This window comes from Aythya marila (assembly GCF_965140915.1).
Source record: "Aythya marila genome assembly, chromosome: 18".
Lineage (NCBI taxonomy): Eukaryota > Metazoa > Chordata > Aves > Anseriformes > Anatidae > Aythya > Aythya marila.
Genome location: NC_139059.1, coordinates 8,764,817 through 8,778,988, shown reverse-complemented (window position 1 = coordinate 8,778,988; position 14,172 = coordinate 8,764,817). Strand labels below are relative to the sequence as shown.

Below are 14,172 nucleotides of genomic sequence, written 5' to 3'. Positions count from 1 at the left end.
GAAGCAGAGCCTAGGCTCCTGACGCATCCTCCTGTGGCTGCAGGGATGGAAAGGGAAAAGTGTTGGATCCCTGCAAGCCATCTCAAACCTTCAAGGAGCAGAGGCTCACGTCTTTGCGTTGGGCAACACAGGGAAGGGAGGGATCGTGGCTGAAGCGCGCCGTTCCCCCAGGGAGCCATCAATCCGCCCACGGCCAAACGAAATGGGGCAAAGGCCCAGATCCACTGTATTTACTCTGGCAAAACTCCTCGCTGCAAATGGTGGGAGTTCTGCCTGAATAAATGACATTTGGGGCCCAGCCTGAGCCAAGACATCAGCCCATATGCGAGATCTCTTCCCGCAGGCGTGCAGCACAGATCAAGGTTACCTTCCTCTTCCTCCTAGCACATCACCAAGCACAGGTTACCGCACGTCTCCAGCCTTCTTATCTGGCAAGGCATTTCTGACATGAAATGCTCTCCGCTTCTAACAAAACAGCACCGATGCCTGCGCTGTGTCACCGCTGACACCTCGTGCAAAGGCTGTTTTGCAGGAGGGAAACTGGCACGAGCACAACAAAGCGTTTTCGAGGTAGGAGCTCAGGACATGAGGAGTGAATTCCCATGGGGGCCCCATTCCCGCTGGCCGTGACAATTTCATCCTGAGAAGGGGAAATCGGGGAAATTCCCTTCATTCACGGGAAGCCCTACACCCCACTTCCCACCGCCTGCAGCATTTCAGGAGGAGCGGAGAAGGAGCAGTTTCGGGCACATCCCAGCGGTCCCCTCTGCGCACCAGTGCTCCAGCCCTGCCCTGGGGACGGGGAGGCTGCATTCAGAGCCCTCAGCCCAGAAATCTGAGAGCTGACAGCAGTGGCTGTTTGCCGGGACCTCTGCCCATGCCAGCGGGAGCTGGCAGCATGGGTAAAGGAGCTCTTCAAGCCTCACTGGTTAGGTAAGCGTGGCTAGAACTTTTAAACCTCTTGGCTTTGTGGCTGCCTTTTTTTTCCCCCCGTGTTCACTTTTTTTCCCTGTCTCCCTTTGAATATACCACTATCATTTCCAGCTTATCCTTTGGGGAATACATATATATATATTTATTGTATATTTAGCTAAGTGGGACATTTTCCATCCCTGTTGACTATTGGTGTGTCATCACTGACTCATTCACGCCAGCAAAGAATCTGGCCCAGTATATTTTCTCTGTAGGTATATATTACACAGCATTACGATTCTGTAAAGCAAGCTTCAGGAGGTAGATAGCCAACTAATCCCAGAAAAAATAAACTTGGAGGAAGGCAGGGCGGGCTGAGACAGGAGCCGCACTGTGCCGCCTCTGTAACGTCTTCAGGGCAGAGCTGGAAAAGCTCCTTTAGGACACACGAATGGGCATTTTGCCTCTCAGCCTGAAGTTTCCACCTTTCCCAGAAGGGACACTGTCTTGAGAGTAGTTTTTGTTAATTGTTACTTATTCCCAGAGTTTAAAGCGCCACTTAATAACTAACTTTACCTTTAGCTGATGCACTCCCTCACAGCTCTCCCTAAGACACACTGTTTGCCCCTGGGAATACTCACAGCACCTCTTTGTGACTTGAAAAGCTCTCTAAGCTACGGGGTACATTTACAGCTCAAGTGTGCCCAGGGTACTTGAAGAATTGGGAGTTCAACAGTGTTAAACTCCCCTAAAATAGCAGGGTCCTCAAAAAAGGGAGGGGAAATTTGACTGTAAGGCTTCTGAAAGCAATTCCCCAAGAATGCATTTACTGAAAACACATCCTCAAAACTGATCTGGGCTGCTCCTTTTGTTTCTCAAGGCAGGACCTGTGCTGGCATTCCTCTCCTTTCCCAGCCGGGATGTTTGGCTGTGGTGGGGAACAGCCCGGGCGCTCCAGCACACGCGGGACCGCGGCTTTTCCACAGCATCCCAAAGCCAGGGGAAGGCAGAGATCTGTGCTTCCCATTTGTGGCACTGATGGGTGTCGAGCCCCGCGGGGAGAGGCTTTGGGCTTCGCCCCATCCACGCCGGGCTTGCTGCTGCAAAGGCACTTCAGGAAGCAGCGTGCAGGCAGTGCTGAGCCCACGCTAGGAAAAGTGGCGGAGACACACAAGGCACAAAGCAGGGACCCACACGAATCGCTGGGTGGCGTGAGCAAGTAGGGAGGAGAGGGAGCGGGCAGCCCGGCACCCCGACACGGCCTGGTGATGGAACTCAGGCTGACGGTTCCACTTGGAGATCTTGAAGGTGTTTCCCAACTGAGGTGGCTCGATTCTGCGATGTAGTGGCACTTCTGAGCAAGGTGCTGCGGCGAGAGAGGACCACCACAACCCTGGACACACACAGAGGGAAGCGATGCTGGTGGCCTGCTGCAGGAGAGACCCTCCTGGGCTTTCCCGTCCCTCGGGGAAGTTACCGGCGCTTGAGCACCGAAACGCAATCCTTCTTCAGTGGCCCAATCTGCAGGTGGGCATCAACGCTCTCCAGGAAGAAGGCCGGCTTCAGCTTTAACGAGAACAGAGAGGAGAAGTAGTAGTTGATCTTGTTCTGGAAGGGGTTTACCTGAGTCTTCCCCAAAGGGGTGTACTTGAGCTGCCGCAGGCACGTCATCTTGGAGTCCTTGACTCCGTAGAAGGTCAGAGCCTTCTCCGAATACTCCAGGAAGACCCCGATCGTGTGGAAAAATGGCTGCTGGATGACAGACTCAAAGCCACAAAACCAGGCCACGTAGTTCTGTCCGTTCCACTGCAGGCAGCAGGACTTCTCGTTGCGCCCCAGGCGGCAGCGGTTGTAGGCTTCGCGGGTGTTGAAGTCCTCAGTGACGACACCGATGCTCACCCAGCCGTCGATGATCTCCACCTCCCAGTAGTAGTTGCCCCGGTTCATGAGGTTCACACCCAGCACTTGCTCGCAGTTGATGAAGCGGATTGGGCTCTCTGGGTAAGGGATGGCGCTAAGCACCCTCTTGGCTCCTTTGGTGCCAAAGAGCTGGATGAATTTGTCGGCCGTGTCGCTGTCCAGGTCAATGATGAAGGCAACTGTGCAGGGCAGGAAGAAGACACAAGGATGATGAGGGAGGAAATCCCCCCAGCCCTCCCTGCTCTGATCCCCTGCTCCAGCGTTCAGCAATTCCTCTGCTCCTTTCCAACCCCAAGCAGCTCATTTTCTGCAGCACCCTTAAGCCATCACCCTGTCCTCTTGGTTTTAAATCCCATGGCTGATTTCAGCTGGTGAGGATAAGGGGCTCAAAACTGTGGCATTCCCATGCCCAGGGTGAACACAGCTTACTGGGCAGAGGAGAGAGCAGACAGGCTGCAAAACGAGCCCGACCATGTTATCAGACATCCAAGAATCCACCTGACAGACTGGTGAAAGGAACATCCCACATGACAGCAGGCTTCGGGCAACCACGGAGAGCACAGGAGAGCTTTGCCTCCCTTCCTCATCTGCCCCCAGTGAGGCTCTCTGATCTCCTGCCCTCTTCCAGACCTTCCTCTTCCTCGCCCCGCCGTCACCTGCTCACCCAGCGCCCCAGCAGAGCAGCCCTGGGCTGCGGCCCCTTTGCCCCCAGCTTCCTCAATTCACACGCCTCTCCCACATGATCCTTCCACCAAACCTTCCCTGCCTCACCACAACTCCTTGCACAGCCCCAAATCGCCCCTCCGTGCCCACCGCTGCCCTGCAGCCAACGAGGCAGAGGCACAAAACCCCGATCTAATTTAACCGAGGATCCAATTCACCCAGGGCTGGAAGGCAGCCGAAATTACACGCCTACAGCCCCCCTGGCAGCTGCTCTGGCAGAACCGCCAGGGAAAAAAAAATCACCTAAACGGATTAGGGCCGTTGTCAGGAAAGCGAGGAGACTTCCCCGTTAGCTGAGCAATATTTCCTCTGGCGCACGGCAGCAGGGCCAGCGCCTGCCCGGTGAGCGGGACGGAGCTGGTGGGGAGAGGAGCGAGGGGAGATGGGCTATGGCAACAAGTGTCAAAGCAAAAGGCCGCCGCTTACATTTCAGGAAGTAATCCCGGCTCTCCAGGCAGGCGGGATTGTTCGGCTTGTCTGGAAACCGTGACTCGGTCACTGCTGCGAAGAAATAAAAGGGATGGAAGGGGTTTGCCACCAGTAAAAGTGCTGCTGCCACCGCCAAGGGTGTTACTGAAGCGTCACCCCGAGCTGTGGCCGTGTCTCCAACTCTCCCTGCGGGATCAGACGCAGGAAAGGACAGAGGCCACTTTTGCCACCCCAGGGGGACAGGCAGGGGGGCAAGGAACCGGCTGCGATTCCCACAGGAAAACGAGGGACAGGAGGGAGCTCAGCCCGGATGGGAACGCAGCCAGGGAGAGTCCCAAACCTCCAGCCACCGTGGTTTCCTACCCCTGGCAGCCCTGGGAGACCACAGCCCGCCCGATGAGGGGATCTCCTGTCCCAGAAGAAACGGTCCCCTTTCACGGGAGGCCTCTTTGGCCACTTGCCCCCTCCCGCAGGGCCCTGCCTAACTCCCAGGCTGTTTGTTGCCTCTCAAGTCTCTGGTCTCTGTGGAAAAATTCATAAAACCTCAAGGAGGAGGCGTTAGCACAGGCAGCGATTGTGCAACCGGGCCTGAGAGAGGGGCCAGCGCTTCCAGGAGCCCCCGAGCCCGCAGCCATCTCCCGGCCACGCGGGGAAGGCACACGTTTGGGTGCCCTGCACAGCACCCATGGGCAGAGGGGCCGGGCGGGCACAAACCTTCCTCCGTCTCCTGCAAATTCAGCCCGTCGACGCCTTTCCCCTGCAAGCCTTTCCACTGCTTTTTGCAGACCGCCGACAGCATGTCCTTCACGGCGCACACAGCCTGGGTGCACTTGGTGAAGTTGAGCTCGTTCTGGAAGCTCGGAGCCGGGGAGAGGTTGTCTTCCATGGCTATTTTTAAGGCTTGAAACTCCTGAGCCAAAAAGACAGAATTTCAGGAGGTTTCAAACGCGCCGAAGTTGCCTCTTGTTCCGCAACCCCACCCTGCCCCAGAGGATTTGGGAACTGGCAGCTCGCAGGACTTGGCCCGAAATCAGGCTTGCAGAAGGGAGGAGAGCCTGGCCACGTGTTCCTGGAGCCTTCTCTTCGCTCCCTTTCAAAGCTGGGCTCCAACTGTGCCCGTCTCCTCCCCAAAAGGTCTCTCCTGGCCAGGGTGGGTGCAGGATGGGGCAGTGGGGCACCCCAACCTCTGCCTCTGTGACCCCACACCTGGGTACTGAGCCTGGCCAACACATCAGCTTCTCCTGAGGCCTGGAGAAGGAGGGAGGTGGTGGAGGAAAAAGCTTTGGCAGCCCGCTCCTGCAGCGGCAGGATGCTGCAAACAGGGAGGAGACCCTGCAGCCTCCCATCTCGGGGCTGCCAGCACCCAGCTCCACATGAAACGAAACCAAAACCAACAGACAGCATCTTCAGCTCCTTCCCCTCACCACCATCCCCACCCAGGCACCTGGAGGAAGTAGACGGTGTCCTTGCTGGGGACGTTCTGCAGGTTTTGCTTGCACTGGGCCAGCTTGGCTCGCCTCTCCTCCTTCCAGCGGAGGTCGAGCTCGACCTCCCCCAGCATGGAGCGCTCCCCGTCCTCGATGAAGCCGGCCACCTCCTTCTGGAAGGTCGCCAGGACCTCAGAGGCTTCTGCAAAGAGCTTCTCCACCCGCTCCTTCTCCTTCATGGCGACACCCTGAGCACGGGGAGAGAGGGGTTGGTGTCACAGGGAGCGGGAGGGGAGCCCCCCGGCCCCCTGCTAACGGAGCGGGGCCATCGTGGTCACCTTAATGAGCTCCACCATCTTCTTGGTCTGCGTGATGGTGACGGCCAGCTCCTCCAGCTCGTTCTCCACATTGCTGAGGAATTTGGCTTGCTGGGCCTGCGGGCACAAAGGGTGAGCGCTGAGCTCTGTGCCCTGCTCAGAGCCCAGCAATAAACCCTGCCAATCTGCAGCCCACACGACTTCGCTTTTGGGCATCAGGTGAAGGGTGCAAGGAGATCATGAGTTATTTTCCCCATTTCCTCCTTCTGGAACCTTCTAAACCCATCCAACCTGCAAGTCTCTCTTCTCACTTGATTACTTCTAGCAAAACTGTCAACTGGGCTGCAAAACGCAGTGCCCACCTCCATGCTCCCTGCTGCCCTCTCAGCTTGAAACAACAAACCAGGGATTCGAAAGCAAAATTGCGCTCGTTCCCAGGCAGTGATTGCAGTGAGCACCAATAAGCTGCACGGCCAAGGCTGGAAAAAGCCACTTGGGACGGGTGCAGAAACCAAGAGGCAGCCACGGAGCACCCTGGCCCCTGGAAATTTCTTATAAAGGGAAAGCAAAACAGCTCGGGAGCACAGGGTGCTGTTTTGCTGCAAAGGAAGCACCGTCCGAACACGGCGTTTCCTGGCGGGCTATTGTTAGCACCAGCCCGTTACCCATCACGGGGACAGGTCCCTTGGGTGCCAGCAGAGCATCGCACCCTTTGCTGGGTCTGTTCTCCCCCAGAGCTTGGCCCCTGCAGCGTTCACGCCTAGAGAGCCGGGGCAGCCGCCCTCCCTGTCCCCCATTCCCACCCCGCAGACAGCGGTGGCAGAGGTGACGCTGAGCAGCGCCCGTCTTGGTCCAGCAGCTCCGAGGAGCTGGGATCATGCATGCTTTCTATTTTAAGGCCCCTATGACTAATCAGAAGGGTTTCCCCGCAGCCCCAAGAGCCCACGAAGGAGCAGGAGCTGGCTCGGGGCTGCCACTGAGTGTCTGTGTCCCAAGTTCACACCTGGGATGAGCAAACCCCCCGAGGTCCCCGATGCCACCACGCCGCCAGCTCCATTGCCCTGTGCCCAGGCCTCATGCTGGGAGCCCTGGGGGTGTTTGTGGGTGCGAATCTGGGAGGTGACTCAGCCGCATCTGGGAATGGGAGTGACGGAAAAAAAACCCGCTGCCAAAAGGCGCAGCACAAAGGGCTCATGGAGCGGGAGCTGAGGCCGGGCAGGGAGCCAGCGCGCGGGGAAAAACCTCCTTGACGGAGCTGTGGGAACGAGACGGAGAGGGCGGGCACCCCATCGGGGTGGCGGGGCTGGGGAGATCCCACGTGCCCGTGTCCCCCAAACCCAAAGGGACAACTGGATCGGTCAGCCCACCCCACATCCCACGGGGCACCCCGCCGGCACGCACCCCACACCGGGACGAGGTGGGAACAAGGTTCAAGGCCCACCCCATGCATGGCACCCCGCTGCGATTCCATCCCTGCCGCACCCACAGCACCACCACCCACCCCTCGCCGTGCACCCAGCGCCCACCCTCGCCCCGTTACATCCCCCCAGGGCCCCCCACATCCCCCCGCATCCCCCCACGCACCTCCTTGAGCTCCCGCTCCCGCTCGAGGGGCACCACGTCGTGGGCTCGGTGCTCGTGGGCGCGGCAGCGGGGGCACACGCAGGTTTGCTCGGCTCGGCAGAAGCCGTCGAAGGGCTGCAGGTGGCGGGGGCACAGCCCTTCCTCCAGCCTCCGGAGGGGAGCGACCAGGCGGTGGGCTCGGAAAGCCGGGGACCGGCGGTGGGGCTCCAGGTGAGCCCCGCAGAAGGACGCCAGGCACACCAGGCACGAGCGAGCCGCCGCCGCCCGAGCCCCCTCGGGGCACACGTCGCACAAAACCCCCTCCTCCCCTTCCTCCTCGTCCTCCTCTTCCTCTTTCTTCTCCTCTTTCTCCTCTCCCCTCTCCGGCTGCTCCTCCTCGGCTCCCGGCGCCATCGGCGGGCTGGGGGCGGTGTGAGGGGGGGAACCGGCACCGGGTGGGCTCGGGTTTGGGCTCGCCTCGACGGGGGGGGACGCGGGGCCGGCAGCCCCCAGCAGCGGGAGGACCTCGCACAGGGCTCGGTTCTTGCGGAGCCGCAGAGCCGCCGGGAAGGGCTCCTGGCACAGCGGGCAGCGAGCAGCCGCCGCCCCGCCCGCCGCCGCCCCGCCGTCGGGGGGGCCCGTCCTCCCCCGGAGCTTCCCCAAGCAACCCTGGCAGAAATTGTGCCCGCACGGCACCGTCACCGGATCCTTCAGGATATCCAAGCAGATGGGGCAACCGAAAGGACCGTCGGGCAAACCCGGCACGGCCAGCGCTAGCCTCAACGCCGCCGAGGTGGCGGCGGAGGGGACCGCCCGGCTGCTCCCGGCGGTGGCCTCCATCCCTGCTCGCCCCCGCGGCCCCAACGGCGGCTGTGGGGCGGGAGGGAGGGAGGGAACCGAGCTCCGCCCGCCCGCTCCGCCTCCTGCCCGCCGTCGGGGAGCCCCGGCCCCCGCCGCTCTCGGCCCCTCCGGGCGCTGCTGCGCACCCCGGGGCCGGGAGGGGGGCACCGGGAGCCCCCCTCGGGCAGAGGTCGCGTCCCCGAGTCCGTGTCCGGGGATGGGGAAGGGCAGCCGGGGGCCTGGTCCTCGGGGACACTGAGGAGCTGGGAGGGAGCTGGTGGGGATGGGGATGGGGTTTGGACAGGGATAGGGAAGGGAATAGGGGTGGGAATGGGATGGGGATGGGTTTGGGATGGGGATGGGATGAAGAAGGAGTGGAATAGGGATGGGAATGGGACAGGGATGGGTTTGGGATGGGACAGGGAGGCAGCAAAGTGCTTTCAGTCTGTGGAGCTGCCCGCTAGACACAGGGTGACCCCCGCAGAGGCCGTTTTTCATCTTGGATAAGCTCCCATGTCCACACCAGCTCACCCAAGGACAGGGCCGGGAGGTGCAGGGGGAAGGAGGGAGCGCAGAGAGCCGAGCCCCATCTGCCCCCGAAGGCGGCGATTCCTCCTCCAGGCCCCTTCTCCCCACAGGAACCACGGCGAGCTGGCTCCTCGCCACACACAGCCCCAGTGCCTCTGAACCCGGTGCCCAGTTTCACCCAGTCACTCCTCACCAGCAGCTCTGGGGAAACACCGGAGCTGCGCTCTCACCCTTGGGAAAGCTTCAAAGCTTGGGGTTTTCTTCCACACCGGATCAGCCTTGGGGCAGAGCTGCAGGAGGGCAGGTGTCCTCATCACAGCGCTGCGGTAAATAACGCACCTGCTGCTGCTGCTGCTGCCGCCGCCGAGGGGCTGCTTCCTGCTGCTGGCCCCATCAGGATGTGGGAGCAGGGACGCCCAGCTCAGCCCTGCCCCGGCCTCTTGGTCTCACATCTCCCACCAGCATCGAGGTCAAACCGGTAGAAAACCAGCCCTTTATTGGGAAAGCGGCATCTTACAAAGAGCAGCTGCAGCGTGGTGCCCCCAAAAGTGGCTCTGCCAAGGGACATAGGAGGGCTGGGGACCCGCTCCAGCCTGCCTGCAGCACCTGGGGCCCACCCCAAATCTCCTCCAGGCTTGGTTTTTTTTTTTTTTTCCAGGATGAGAGGAAGAGAATCACGGCCTTTCACCCCGCACAGCAAGTGGGGCCTTGATTCCGCTGCAAGGGCATCACCCTTACCAGCACATCTTCTCCCTGTGACGTGTCACCGTTGTGCTATTTGCATATGCAAATCAGGGCTGATGGGGATGCCCGGCCTCTCATTAAAGTCACTGCACCCCATCCTGCCCCAAAGATGGTGCTTGGGGCTGATCCCTGCGGCCCAGCGTGACGGCGCGGCCCTCGCAGAGCCAGAAGACGGGGTAGAGCGGCTCGGTGAAGACGGCGTGGAAGCAGTGGATGAGCCGCATCTCCTCCCCGAGCCCGTAGAACGAAAGCAGCCCCCGGCCGTAATCCAGGCGGACCCCCAGCTGGGTATAAAGCCTCTCCTGGATTTTCTCCTCCCGGCCCTTGTGCCAGGCCAGGTAGCCGTCCTCCCGCACCTGCAGCCCCCACGAGCCCCCGTCCAGCCCGATGCTGAACTTGTGGCCCGGGGGCTGCCGCCGGGAGAGGCCGCGGTACGTGGCCCCCAGGATGACGGAGTGGCTGGAGATGGTCACCTCCCAGTAGTGGCAGCCCTGCCCGTAGCCCTGCTCGCACAGCACCTGCCAGGGCTCGAAGGGGCTGCCCCGCTCCTGCCACCCGCCCGCGGTGCCGGTGCCGTGCCTGGCTCGCCGCTGGCCCTTGGACAGCTCCAGGTACTTGTTGGCCGTGTCGGGATCGAAGGTGAGGTTGCGGTGGTCTGGGGAGAGAAACGGCACCCGTGGGGCTGGAATGCTCGGTCCCACCTTAATGGCTCCAGGCTCGCGCCAGCTGGAGTGGTTTAAGCTATGTAGGGCTGCCCCAAAAATAGAGGGGAACAACGCGCAGCTGGCTCGGAGGAGAAGAGGAGGGAGGTGGGGGCGATACCAGCCCGCCCCCCAGCTATGAGGAGCCGAACCAGAGCCCAGAAATAGTTGGGGGGGCACAAGGACGCTGCGCTTTGCACAGCCCCCGGGGGGAAAACACAAAGCCAGCAGCACCTAGCGAGCGTGCAGCGGCTCAGGGGTAATTTTGGAGGAGAGGTGCTCGATTTTAAGAGTAAAATATCATGTGGGTGGAGGTAGGGAACCAGGTGGATGATGAGCAAACATGGAACTGCAGGGAGTTACTCTCATCAGGTAACTCCTCCTGGCACGTGGCAGGCCCAGCACCCCACAGCAACCTGGCCCAGCTGCCTGTTCTGGGCTTAGGTCTGCTGCTCATAACTAAGTTTTTCTGTTTGTTTGCTTTTGGCTATTAATAACGCTGAGAACAGTCTGTGGGACTTGATGGAAGGAATCCTTATAGGTCCCATGCGCACCGATTGCCTTCCTGGGAAGAGTGTGACCTGAGCAAAGAGCCCTAAATACCCCATCCCTCCTTTTTTTCCATCAAGGAGATGGGAGAAGGAGCATTTAGGAACGGGTCCCTAAGGAATCAGAGCGGGATCAGCCCAGGGAGGGGAAGGGAAGGATGCAGCTGGGCATGGGGGCCTGGGGATCTAGGGCATGATCTGCAGTGACTGACCCAATGCCAGGCACTGGCAGCCCCCATTTTTATGGGAAAGTCCGTCCTGGTGCTGCTGTCCCCCTAACGAGCCCCTTCCCAGCCCCACAACATCCCCCCCGTGCTCCTCACCCTTCAGAAACTCAGCTCGGATCTGGCACTTGGGAAGAGGGGTCGCCGCCTTCATCTCTGTCCCCTTGGGCTGCACCGGGCCTGTGGGGGACAGGGACAGGCACGCTGAGTGACACCACCCAAAAACTCGTCCCTTGGATGCGAGGAGGGGGAGGAAATCCATCGTGTCCAGGCCTGAGAGGCGGCACGTGTGCTGCCAGCAAGGAGGGGACACACAGGGGAGCCCCCCAGCTCCTCCTGTCCCCCTTGATGCTCATCTGCTGGAAAGCAGCCGCGTGTCCCCATCCCAGCATGGTGACACTGCCCCGGGTGACATGGAGCCCTGTGGGGTGGCCCCGCAAGCAGAGAGCTTACCTGGGACAATGGGGTCGGGGGATTTGGGGGCCATGGCGCCGGGCAAATCCTCCAGCAGGAGCCGGGAGATGCCGGTGAGGATCTCGCTGAGGGGCTCCACCACGCCGGCCGCGTCGAACTGCACCGGGGGTGGCACCGCCAGGCTCTCCCAGGCCGGGAGCAGGGGGAATTCCTGCGGACGGACACACAGACACCCGAGCACCAGCCTGGGGAGGAGCAGCAGCTCCCAAACCTGCCCACAGACACCGCGCGTCTCCCCGCTGAGTGCCCCCAGAACATCTACGGCCAGCGTTACGGGGCAAGGAGCGGGACGGTACCTCGAGGAAGGTCCTGTGGTCCGTAGTGGAGACCAGCAGGTCCCGTGCCTGCTCCTGGTGCTGTCTGAGGGTGTCCAGGTGCCCCTTTAGGGTGTTGGAATCCTCCTCCACGCGTCTCAGCGCTGCCGACAGTTCTTGCTCGACCTTGGCCACCATCTGGCACTGGAAAGCCTGCAGGCTTTTCTCCAGGTGGGTGAATTTGCTCAGGATCACCGATCTGAGCTCCTCAGAGGAGTCCTGGCGAGGAAGACCGGTGAGACCCAGCACGCTCCCACCTGTGGCTCCAACGCCGAGGCGGTCACGGCGTCACCTTGATGCTCTGCGTTCGCTCCTCCAGCTCCTGCAGCGCCCGCTCGATCTTCTCCGACTCCTCCTGGGCTTCTTTCACAGACTTTTCCAGGAGGGCCTGCGGAGGGGAGCACCAACACCCCGTGGCAGAGCGCGTTGCTGCTCGCTTTGCCCCCCGGAGCCTCCAGGACAAGGCTCAGGGGGCAGGACGAGGCTTGGGAAGGGGAGAGGCTGCGTCCAGGGGCACAAAGTGGCTTTGCTTTGTTTTGTGTCTTTAGAGCTGTTTCCTCTAGATCGGGGAGGGGGATCACAAATATTGCAATGATGTTTATTTAACCCGTGCTGCTGGGTTCACCCAGCTCTCTGCTGCTCCAACAGCCCCCGGCATCTGGGGGAGCCGCTGGGTGCCGGTGGCATCTCCAGGGCCCGTGGCAGTTCAGCAGAGGCCAGGCACAGCTCAGTACACTTTGATACATCACAGCCCTGGCTTTGGGGTCAGCAGCAGAGGGTGCCGCACCACGCACCCCGCGTGCCTCCCACCGCCCCAATTTCCCACCTGCTTCCTGGAGTGCACCTCCTCGAAGAGCGCCCACCGGTGCCGCTGGCACTGTCGCATGATGCAGACGCAGCAGATGCACCGCTGCTCGTCCTCGCAGTACAGCTCCAGCGATTTCCCGTGCCGCGGGCACAGCCCGCCGGGGGTCACCTCGCACCGCTTCACCCCCGTCTTGCTCCCCTGCACCAGCTCCAGCACTTTGCTCAGGGTGACGTTCTTCTTCAGCTCCAGCTGCGGCGCGCAGCTCTGGCGGCACTCGGGGCACGGGTAGCTCTGCTTGGCCCCGGCGGCCACCTGCTCCTGCTTGCTCTGGTGGTCGCTGATGCAGCGCTTGCAGAAGTTGTGGCCGCAGGGCAAGGTGATGGGCACCTTGAAGAGCTCCAGGCAGATGGAGCACACCAGCTTCTCCTCCAGCTTGGGCGAGATGGACAAAGCCATCTCGTGCCTGGGATCGGGGCAGCGAGGGAAAGAAGCTGGAGAAACAGAAACCCCGCTGGGGAAGGAGGAAGAGCTGGGTGACGCCGAGCTCAGAGGCGGGTCAGGGCTCCGAGCCAGGTGCACCCTTAAAGGGACACCCAGTGGGTGGCTGCTCACCCCTCAGCCACGCGGGCTCTGCCCTGTGCCCCCCTGGGAGCAGCAGGGCGCTGCGGGAGGAGAAAGTGCCACGGTGACAGCGCGGGGAGACGCATGGCAGAGGCTAACAGCATCCGAAGCAAGCGTGTTCCCATGGATACACATTCCTCTGTATTTAATTTCACTCTTTTTTTTTTGGAAGGAGCTTCCTGGCATCCTCAGCTCTGCCAGAGCCCGGTCCCTGAGCAACGCAGGAGTCGTGGCTGACAGTGAGACCTCGGCACAGCCCCGCTGGCAGCCTCATGGCTGCTGCAGCCCCTTGTCCCCTCCCTCTGCGGTGACGAGGGCTGTGCCACAGCCCAGCCTCGCAGCTTTCCATCTCATCCAGCTCCTGTCGGCTTGTGCCACCGCCTGCAGCCCCCGCTCCTTAGGGCCGGACACTCCTGGCCTGCTCCTTTTGCCACCTGGGTGCGGGTTGGCGGGTCTGCACCCAAAACACAGCAGAGATTTCATCCAGGCAATCAGCCCCTGCTCAGACAGCTGCTGGGGTCTGCTGCCTGGAGGTGGCTGCGCTGCCATGCACCACACGCCTCCACTTTGTGTCTTCCAGCTGTTTCACAAGTAAACGCCAGGAGCTTTTACAGCCTTCCAGTCCCAGCCTTATCTACTCACCCTTGCAGGCGTCTTATCGCTGTGTGCACACTCCCAGCCTGCAAAACATGGGCAGGTCGGCCTTAACCTGCAAGTTTTGCAACCTCTGCATACGTCCTGGCTTTGCATTCACCTGCTGCAGCCAGGGATGTTGCCGGCAGCAGGGCAGAGCCCCTTCCGTAGCGGGGGGGAAGCTCAAAGTCACCTCCCCAGGCTGCAGGGCCTCGGGGTCTGTCACAATTTGCTGCACCCCACAGCACCCCTTCAGCCAAGACAAGCAGCAGCTTCCAAAACATTGATTTTGGCTGCATCAAGTTCTGGACAAGTGTTAAAAACTGAGAGAGGAGCACAACGTGACCTTTTTCTGCCTGGGACTGCGTGAGACCAGCTTTCCAGTTGCACCCCACCAGCTCATCCACCCCTGCTTAAACCGGACCCCAAAACCCTTCAGGACACAG

At 61.0% G+C, this 14,172-nt stretch overlaps 2 protein-coding genes across 3 annotated transcripts; both read right to left on the bottom strand.

Moving 5' to 3' along the window:
• Window positions 1-1,495: 1,495 nt before the first annotated feature.
• TRIM47 (tripartite motif containing 47) lies at window positions 1,496-8,238 on the bottom strand. 2 transcript variants are annotated; one of them, XM_082775159.1, is made up of 6 exons: window positions 7,313-8,238; window positions 5,750-5,845; window positions 5,429-5,659; window positions 4,699-4,894; window positions 3,982-4,053; window positions 1,496-3,011 (listed from the first exon to the last, which is right to left on the bottom strand). In XM_082775159.1, the coding sequence occupies exons 1-6, from the start codon at window positions 8,129-8,131 to the stop codon at window positions 2,386-2,388; spliced, it is 2,040 nt and encodes a 679-aa protein (XP_082631285.1). In that variant the 5' UTR covers window positions 8,132-8,238; the 3' UTR covers window positions 1,496-2,385. The 2 variants fall into 2 exon arrangements, with proteins under 2 accessions (XP_082631285.1, XP_082631284.1); XM_082775158.1 differs by having other exon boundaries at window positions 3,982-4,056; window positions 7,313-8,213.
• A 906-nt stretch (window positions 8,239-9,144) lies between these two features.
• Window positions 9,145-12,993, bottom strand: TRIM65 (tripartite motif containing 65). The gene is made up of 6 exons (XM_082774697.1): window positions 12,491-12,993; window positions 11,957-12,052; window positions 11,647-11,883; window positions 11,330-11,501; window positions 10,976-11,056; window positions 9,145-10,058 (listed from the first exon to the last, which is right to left on the bottom strand). The coding sequence occupies exons 1-6, from the start codon at window positions 12,926-12,928 to the stop codon at window positions 9,487-9,489; spliced, it is 1,596 nt and encodes a 531-aa protein (XP_082630823.1). The 5' UTR covers window positions 12,929-12,993; the 3' UTR covers window positions 9,145-9,486.
• Window positions 12,994-14,172: the final 1,179 nt, after the last annotated feature.

Bases quoted from the DNA above. Each gene is read 5' to 3' on its own strand.
- TRIM47 (XM_082775158.1), bottom strand. From the start codon at position 8,131: ATGGAGGCCACCGCCGGGAGCAGCCGGGCGGTCCCCTCCGCCGCCACC. The intron at 5,660-5,749 runs GTGACCACGATG...CCCCGTGCTCAG, and splicing joins AGATGGTGGAGCTCATTAAG to GGTGTCGCCATGAAGGAGAA. The intron at 4,895-5,428 runs GTGCCTGGGTGG...TTTTTGGCTCAG, and splicing joins ACACCGTCTACTTCCTCCAG to GAGTTTCAAGCCTTAAAAAT.
- TRIM65 (XM_082774697.1), bottom strand. From the start codon at position 12,928: ATGGCTTTGTCCATCTCGCCCAAGCTGGAGGAGAAGCTGGTGTGCTCC. The intron at 11,502-11,646 runs GTACCGTCCCGC...GTCCGTCCGCAG, and splicing joins ACCACAGGACCTTCCTCGAG to GAATTCCCCCTGCTCCCGGC. The intron at 10,059-10,975 runs GTGAGGAGCACG...TTCTCTCCCCAG, and splicing joins CCGAGCTGAGTTTCTGAAGG to ACCACCGCAACCTCACCTTC.